Source organism: Octopus bimaculoides, chromosome 28 (genome assembly GCF_001194135.2).
Source record: "Octopus bimaculoides isolate UCB-OBI-ISO-001 chromosome 28, ASM119413v2, whole genome shotgun sequence".
Classification (NCBI taxonomy): domain Eukaryota; kingdom Metazoa; phylum Mollusca; class Cephalopoda; order Octopoda; family Octopodidae; genus Octopus; species Octopus bimaculoides.
The window spans coordinates 16,053,226-16,062,646 of record NC_069008.1 but is presented as its reverse complement, the minus strand read 5'-3'; the positions used below and the strand labels follow the sequence as shown (position 1 = coordinate 16,062,646).

The window sequence follows — 9,421 nt, the reverse complement described above, 5'->3', positions numbered from 1 at the left end:
TAAAAAATATTCAAGGGAAGTAACTGAACGTCTTACCAGTATTCTCCGTACATCTCTGTTTATAAATAAATCACACACGTGATTTGATTGACGTTAGGGTTAGGGTCAGGGTTAGGGTTTGAGTTAGGGTTAGGTTTACACTGTGGATCTATATAAAAACCTGGGGGAGGGGGGGTGAATCGAAATTTTGAAATTGAGATTTTTGAAAATTTTTTTTTCAGAATCGGAATCTCCATAGCCTAAAACGTGGGCGACCCTAGGACTTATTCTTTGGAAGCCTAGTACTCATTCTATCGGTCTCTTTTGCCGAACCGCTAGGTTACGGTATGAAGGCCAATCTAGGTATGTGGGTATTTCTTGGTAGGGGAGGTAGGGGATAGTAGTGTTATGAGGATGGGGGATAGATATATGTATGTATGCATTCATTATGAATGTGTTAAGTCAGCTGGCCCAGGGCTAAACAATAAGCCACTGTGAAAGTCATTGTAGGGTCCCTTCAGCTGCTAGAGACAGCAGTTAAGTTCCATTCAAATTAATACTATCTACCCTGAAAATTGAAGGCTATGTTTGTTGATGTAATCCCGAATAGATAATGTCTGAAGGAAAGACAGGATGGTCATAAGTGGAACGTCTGTGATCGTAAGTATGTTCAGTCAGAACTGATCCAAGGCTAAACAACAATGACCAATGAAGTTCCTGGTAAAAGAAGAATGTTATTGTCCCCTACTGGGCCCAGGTGTGGCTGTGTGGTAAGAAGTTTGCTTCCCAACCATATGGTTCTGGGTTCAGTTCCACTGTATGGCACCTTGGGCAAGTGTCTTTTACTATAGCCATAGGCTGAAGCGCTACACGAGGATTTGGTAAAATGGAAACTAAAAGAAGCCTGCCATATATACATTCAAGTATGTGTGTGTTTGTTTCCCTACCGCCAAGACTTGACAACCTGTGTTGGTACGTTTATATCCCTGTAACTTGTCAGTTCAGCAAAAGAGACGAATACAATAAATAACAATGAAACCTATAGAATAATTTATAAGTATTGAGATCAATTCATTTGCCTAAATTTCTCCAGTGTGGTGCTCCAGCATGGCCACAGTGTAATGACTGGAACAGGTAAAAGATAAAAGATATAATCTTACACAATATGAAGGTGTAGCTGTAGTTTAGAAATTTTTAGATTTCACCCAATATTATATGATGTCATTTGTTAATATAGAATTGTTGCAATATTTCCATTTTGATCTCTCCTGTATATCTAATACTGTTTCTTTATTATTTCAGATTAACGGATGACATTGGCACAAAACAACCTTTTTAACATTGGATACATCTGGAATATTTATCAGTTTTTTTAACAACAAAGGGTTGAATTACTATGAAATATTTGCTGTCACCTGAGATTCATAGCAACATTTCTCTATCTCTTAATCTGGTGCTTTTGCATTCTAATTAAACTTGAATATATTTCTAAAGGAGTTTGCAGCATCTTTAGATATTGATGAAGATCACAGTTGGTAACCATAGAGGTATTTGTGTAAAAACAGAAACAAGAAAACCATTGAAATATTGAGATGAACAAAGAATAATTTCAAGGGATTAATGTAATACAGTGAAACAGCTAAAGGATTTGGTTTTGTTTTTATTCCTTGGAGAAATGTCAAAAGATATACAAAAGTCATCATATCAGTGTGATATCAGTGATAAACCATTCTGTGAAAATGATAATTTAAAAGTGCAGAAACAGAATCCTTCAGGAGGAAAACGATACCATTGTGATATCTGTGGTAAATCATTCACAGTAAATACCAACTTAACTAGACACAAACGTATTCATACAGGAGAGAAACCATATCATTGTGATATCTACAGTAAATCTTTCTCTCAACTATGCAACATGACCTCTCACAAACGCACCCATACAAGAGAGAAGCCGTATCGCTGTGTTATATGTGGCAACTCATTCTCAGAAAATGGCCACTTAACTAGACACAGACGTATCCATACAGGAGAAAAACCATATGATTGTGACATCTGTGGTCGATCATTCTCTAACAGTACCGACTTAACTAGACACAAACGCATCCATACAGTAGAGAAACGATTTAATTGTGATATCTGTGATAAATCATTCTCTAAAAATAGTGAATTAACTAAACACAAATGTCTTCATACAGGAGAAAAACCATTTCACTGTGATATCTGTGGCAAATCATACTTGATAAATACCACCTTACAGAAACACAAACGTACACACACAAGGGAGATGCCATATCACTGTGAGATCTGTGGTAAATCATTCTCTCAGAGTAGCTTGTTAACTAGTCACACACGTATTCATACAGGAGAGAGACCATTTCGCTGTGACATTTGTGGTAAATCATTCTCAGAAAGTGCCAACTTAACCAGGCACAAACATCCATACAAGAGAAAAATCATTTCACTGTGATATTTGTGGTAAATCATTCTCTGTAAGTAGTGAGTTAACTAGACACAAACGAAGTCATACAGGAGAAAAACCATTTCGCTGTGATATTTGTGGTAAATCATTCTCTGTAAGTAGTACCTTAATTAATCACAAACGTATTCACACTGGAGAGAAACCATTTCGCTGTGATATTTGTGGGAAATCATTCTCTATCCATAGTGGCTTAACTACTCACAAACGTACTCATACAGGGTAAAAGCCATATCACTGTGATAACTGTGGCAAATCATTTTCTCAAACAGGTCACTTAACATTTCACAGACGTATTCATAGAGGAGAGAAACCATATCACTGTGATATCTGTGGTAACTCATTCTCGGATAGCAGCAACTTAACTACACACAAACGTACCCATACAGGAGAGAAACCATTTGACTGTGATATCTGTGGTAACTCATTCTCAAACAGTACCAACTTAACTAGACACAAATGTATTCATACAGGAGAGAAGCTATTTCCTTGTAATATTTGCAGCAAATCATTCTCTCAAAGTAGTGATTTAACTAGACACATACGTACCCATACAGGAGAGAAACCATTTCACTGTGATATCTGTGGTAAATCATTCCCTGGAAAACGTTCCTTGATGGAACACCAATGTAGGTGAAAAGCCATTTCACTGTGATATCTCCGGTAAATCATTTTCTCAAATGGGTCACTTAATAATTCACCAACATATTTAGTAGTAAGGAGAGAAACCATATCTCTGATGTCTATAGCAAGTTATTCTCTCAAAGTACTGAGTTAATTTGACAATTATATTCATGGAGGAGTAAATCATTCTCTTAAAAAGAAGTAAGTGTGATTGTGTGAATGGAACTGAAGTGCATGGGATTATCGTGTGTGTGTGCACAAACACATAGGCTTGTGAGTGTGTATGTGTACAAGCAGCTGTGTGTGGAGTGATGTCTGTTTTGTGTGTGGTTTAAAAGACAATTCTTTCTCCTATTTAAAATTATGTCATTTCCATCATTACCCATAAAGCAATCTCTATGGAAGTTGTTCCCACATTCTTCACAATCATAGCATTTTTCTCTGATGTTCATGCCACACATTAGTTCACTCTCTCCATCAAATTGACGTTGTCTGAACAGGTGCACACAGGTGTACCATGCATCAAATGTCAAAGTGATCACAGAGCAATGTGAGATAAAGTGACTTGTTCAAGAACACAATGCACCACTCAGTCTAGGAATTGAAATCGTGTTTTGTTAAATCTCTGTTCATCACAAAATATTTCCTACACATTTCACAGTGGAATGGTTTTTCTCCTGTGTGACTACCTATGCCAACTGCATCATGAGAATTAGCCATAAATGGTTTTACACATATTTCACAATGAAACGGTTTCTCTTTACTGCGTGTTTCTTTGAATATGAAGACTTCATTTTGCTAAGAGAATGTTCTGCAATATTTAGAAATAATTTAAGGTAGAAATCTGGCAGAATTCTTTAACCTTTCATACATCTATACCAGGGGTGGAGAAACTTTTTAATGCGGCGACCAAACGTTTCCAAAGCAAAAGTTCCACGGGCATTTAACAAGTTCTAACTCTCATATCCGTACAAATCTTGTATATATATATCTATGTATAAGTTTAACACATTAAATTAACGCGTAACATCTTCATTAACGCCGCCACTGAATTTAGGACGTTTATATTACTTCCAAATTTGGTATATTAAAATAATTTCCCATATTAAATCCAATTTTGTTATTTAATTGTTCCAGAAGAGTTGCAGAAAAATGTTACTGAGGTTTAAAGTTTAATCAGTTTTACCTAATTGGAAAACAGGATTTGTAAGCTGGCCATTTTCTGCATGATAGGTGTCTATCATGAAATGAAAGCAAAATCATTAGGAGGAGGAATTTTCATTAACCAAAGCAAAGCATTACGACGACCAAAGCTGAAACTCATGTGGAATGGTCAAACAGTTAAGTAAATAATTTAAAAAGGAAAAGAATCCTCAACGAAGTTTTTTGGCAAAAAATTGCACAAATATCTCCTGATTAAGAAGCTTAACTGTCAGAGAAGGCATGCCCTGACATGGAATAAATAAAAATTTGTAGAAGACACTTTGTTGTAAAAATTGCCTGGCAACGATGGGCTATTCAACTAGTATATATATACATTATATATATATATATATATATATATATTTGCATGTGTATATGTATATATATATATATATATATATATATATAGTCAATCCAAACATGAACAAGCAAGAAAAAACAACGCGGGGACGTGGAATAAGTACAGTGTTATTGGACGCTCAGGAAAGGAAAGAAAAGAAAGGGGATTTCACGTTTCAAGCAGAAATATAGAAATAGTCCAAAGAAGGGAAGACGGAGAAAGAAAAGCACTAAAAGAGTACCAACATTGCTATATATATATATATATAGCAATGCTGGTACTATTTTGTACCCTTGTTCATTAACTTATCTTTAGGTTTTAATTGATAATGGCCCACCTATGTTATAATATATTTAATATATTGTATTATTTTATAAATATATATATAGATATATCATCATCATCATCATTTGGCGTCTGGTTTCCATGGATTACACTGTTTAACTGGAATTGGTAAACCGGTTCCAGTCTGATTTACATATACACACATTTATAGACGCATGTATTTGGCATTGGTATAAAAGACTGCGGTCAGTGTGCCATTGGGAATACTTCCTAAAGACTGCCGCCTGGTACAATATTGAAACGAGACAAATCACACAAGTACGCATTCACGTGTGTGTGTGTGTGTGTACTTTTAATGATAGTACTGCGGCCAAGCTGGAGCACCACCTTAATTCATTTTCTATTAGTTTGTTGTTGCTTTTTGACAGGAAGGTGGTCTATGATTGAGTTTTCTAGCAGATCTTCTCTCCTGATTGCATCCTTGACTGGTTGACTAATACAGTATCATCATTAAGAGTTCATCCAATGATTTTGGGGATTTTTTTTTTAAAAATGGTTCAGTAGAATTCCCTTTTATATTTCTGATTAACTTAGCTAGTTGAACAGTTGGGGACCTCTAACTATAACAATGGTACAATCGAGTATCTTTGCTCATGGTTTCAAAGATAGTATATTTGGAAGTTGACAGCGTATAAGGGTTTGTTCATTGAAATTCTCTTATATGCCGAAGTTTTGCCCATCCGTTCCATGATAGTCCTGGGAATATGTTGGTATCAGTCAACTTTAGAAATAGCACCTTTAACGATTTCATGAGGCGGATTTTGCATATTTTAACAAGATGGATGGGAGACCATCTTGTACAAATGCTCAGTTTGTCTCTTAGTAATAGCTGCAAGCAAAGCGGTGAGCTGGCAGAAACGTTAGCACACCGGGCGAAATGCTTAGCGGCATTTCGTCTGCCGGTACGTTCTGAGTTCAAAGTCCACCGAGGTCGACTTTGCCTTTTGTCCTTTTGGGGTCGATGAATTAAGTACCAATTACGCACTGGGTCGATGTAATCGACTTAATCCGTTTGTCTGTCCTTGTTCGTCCCCCCTATGTTTATTTAGCCCCTTGTGGGCAATAAAGAAATAAGAAACATTAGCATGCTGGATGAAATGCTTAGCGCCATTTCGTTTATTTTTATATTCTGGGTTCAAATTCTGCCAAGATCAACTTTGCTTTTCATCTTTTCAGGGTCGATAGATTAAGTACTAGTTGCGTACAGGGGTCGACCTAATCGACCCCACCCCCAAAAAAATTTCGGGCCTTGTGCCTAGAATAGAAAAGTAACACTTGTAAGTGCATCATCTTCGATGCTATCATTGATTTTTAGAGGTGTCTCTGCAGTTGAGTTGTGGGGATCAAAAAATTCGTTTGGATCATGTATAATTTTGTTAACTATAGGTTGGCAAAATGTATTGTTACATTTCTTCACTCAAGAATATGGATATTTGTGATGGATCATTAGCACATGATGCATTTTGATCCATTCGAGATCCAATCTGGTTGTGTTTGAATCTGTTATGTATTAGTTTCCATATATCTCATGGACTCAAGTTCTTGTGGGAATAGGCATTTATTTGGTATATGCTTTTGACAGATCTTGATTAGCTCTTCATACAAAAACTTCATTCCCATGTTAATATTGAGGTTGCTAATAGTCTGAGACCAATTTCTTTTGAGGATTTTGGCTTTGATATCTTTCCAGTCAGCCTTCCTGAAACTCAAGCTCGTGATGAGTGAGTCATATTTGAGGTTACTTGTGTATGTTACCCTCTTTGTACCATATACAGATAATTGTATAATGCTTTGGCTGGAAATAGCTGTGGGAACGACCTGAACTTTGTGAATGAAGTCTGTATTGGTGGTAAAGACTAGGTCAAGTTAATCTTAAAGCCCTTAGATTCCAGGTTTTGATTCAGTATTGGAATTTCTTTTCTACCTCTGATACAGAATCTGTTGTGAAGGCAAGATCATTAGCATACACGCGAAATTAAATTTTCACAGAATTAGAAAAGAAAGTATACATATGTATAAACAGATACATAAAATAAAACACACAAACATATATTACGGTATTATGAAATATTTTGTGTTAGAGTTTATTTACTGATATCATAACAGATGATGCAGTGATATTATTACACATCTCTGAGAATATATTTCTCAGTTATTTACCCAACAATATCTTTCCTATATCCTGGAAATATGTTATATTGAATATTTATGAGAATGCTTTTTATCTAAAATATTACAATAACATGTTATCTCATCAATGTTGATATAACTGTGGTGATATAAAATATAGTGACAGCAGCTTGTTATCACACTGCTGTATCTTCTTTCCCACGGGAATACATTTATGGTTATACAAGTTATTTCCTTAAATAGAATGGATTTTAACAAGCAGCTTGTGTCCAAGTAACCTTTTATGTCCATCATAAAAGGTTACTAAAATGGTTGGCATAAGGAAGGGCTTCTGGCTGTAAAACAACTCCTCAAACAACCATGAGAGATATGATTATTGCCAAAGGTTCATGGATTATTGTAAAGTCCACAAAGCTAATCCATGGTTTAGCAGGGAAAATGATCTGAAAGTGTTACTTGTTTGTTGTAAAGAAATTTTACAATCATAAAGTCATACTTTTGTATGGATAGATACATGTCTAGTTAAGAATGAATTTTAACAAGCAGCATATGTCCAGGTAACTTTTTGCATCCCACATAAAAGCTTTATTGTCATGGGGTAATTGATTACTGTCAAGTGCATAATGTTCTAAAAACGTAGGTTGTTGTGTGTTGTGAAGAAATTTAACAATGATACAGTCACACTTTTGTATGGATAGATATATGTGTAGTTAAGTTGCCTTTTTGAGAAAATGATTTACCACAGATATCACAGGGAAATTGATTTTCTCTTATATGAACATGTTTGTGTTTACTCAAATAATCAATTCGAGAAAATGATTTGCCACAAATATGACAGTCAAAAGGTTTCTCTCCTGTGTGAATACGTTTGTGTCTAGTTAAGTGACTAGTAACAGAGAATGATTTACCACAGATGTCACATTCAAAAGATTTCTCTCCTGTATGAACACGTTTGTGCATTGTTAAGTCACCACTTGCAGAGAATGATTTACCACAAATATCACAGTGATATAGATTTTCTCCTGTGTGAATATATCTGTGTCTAGTTAAGGTACTTCTGTTAGAGAATGATTTACCACAGACATCACAGTGATATGGTTTCTCTCCAGTATGAATACGTTTGTGTCGAGTTAAGTTACTATCTACAGAGAATGATTTACCACAGATATCACAGCAATATGGTTTCTCTCCTGTATGCATATGTGTGTGAGTTGTTAAGTGATCTGCTTCAGAGAATGATTTACCACAGACATCACAGAGAAATGGCTTTTCTCCTGTGTGAATACGTTTGTGTCTATGTAAATGACTAGTAACAGAGAATGATTTACCACAGATATCACAATGATATAACTTCTCTCCTGTATGAAAACGTTTGTGAATAATTAAGTTACCTTTCTGAGAGAATAATTTACCACAGATATCACAATGAAATGGCTTCTCTCCTGTATGAATACGTATATGTTTAAGTAAGTCACTACTTCTTGAGAATGACTTATTGCAGATATCACAAAGATATGATGATTTTTGTATATCTTTTGACATCTCTTCAAGATTTATAGAAATATATTTATACCCATTCTTTATAACATTTTCCTTTAATCTTTAAAATGTGATAAATATTCAAGATGTATCCAAAGTACAAAAGTTCTTTCATGACAATGTCATCTGTTAATCTGAAATAATAAAGAAACAATATTAGATATAGAAGAGAGATGAAAATGAAAATTTTACTACATTTTTATATTGATAAACAAATTATATCATCTAACAAAAAGATGGCCACAATTATTATAGGTAAAATAGTGAATAATCTTGTTGGCTTCAATCAAGTGTGAAAAGCATCCAGTCCACACTGTGAAGTAAGGGCATTCAGTCATGAAAACCATGCTTAAATTGACCTCAACTGTGCTCGTGCCATGTGAAAAGCATTTAGTCCACTCTATGGGGTGGTTGGTGTTAGGAAGGGCATGCAGCCATAAAAACCCTGCCAAAACAGACAAAATGGCGCCTGGTGTAGTCTTCTACCTGGCCAGCTCCTGTCAAACCGTCCAACCCATGCCTGCATTGAAGATGGATGAGTGGCTGTGTGGTAAGTAGCTTGCTTACCAACCACATGATTCCGGGTTCAGTCCCACTGCATAGCATCTTGGGCAACTGTCTTCTACTATAGCCTCGGGCCGACCAAAGCCTTGTGAGTGGATTTGGTAGACGGAAACTGAAAGAAGCCCGTCGTATATATGTACATATATATATATATATATATATATATATATATGTATGTATGTGTGTGTATATGTTTGTGTGTTTGTCCCCCCCCAACATCG

General features: G+C 35.6%; 2 protein-coding genes across 2 annotated transcripts in view; one reads left to right on the top strand and one right to left on the bottom strand.

The window, feature by feature from the left end:
- LOC128251047 (zinc finger protein 678-like) overlaps window positions 1-2,578 on the top strand; it is a 4,317-nt gene extending 1,739 nt beyond the window's left edge. Inside the window, exon 2 of the mRNA XM_052977358.1 lies at window positions 1,282-2,578. Within this exon, the coding sequence (XP_052833318.1) occupies window positions 1,655-2,446 (792 nt within the window). The 5' untranslated portion in view covers window positions 1,282-1,654 and the 3' untranslated portion in view covers window positions 2,447-2,578. The remainder of the gene's footprint in view (window positions 1-1,281) is intronic.
- LOC106868523 (zinc finger protein 91) overlaps window positions 1-9,421 on the bottom strand; it is a 16,404-nt gene that overhangs the window by 5,639 nt on the left and 1,344 nt on the right. The window contains exon 2 of the mRNA XM_052977494.1: window positions 7,782-8,770. Coding sequence (XP_052833454.1) covers window positions 7,782-8,639 — 858 coding nt within the window. The 5' untranslated portion in view covers window positions 8,640-8,770. The remainder of the gene's footprint in view (window positions 1-7,781; window positions 8,771-9,421) is intronic.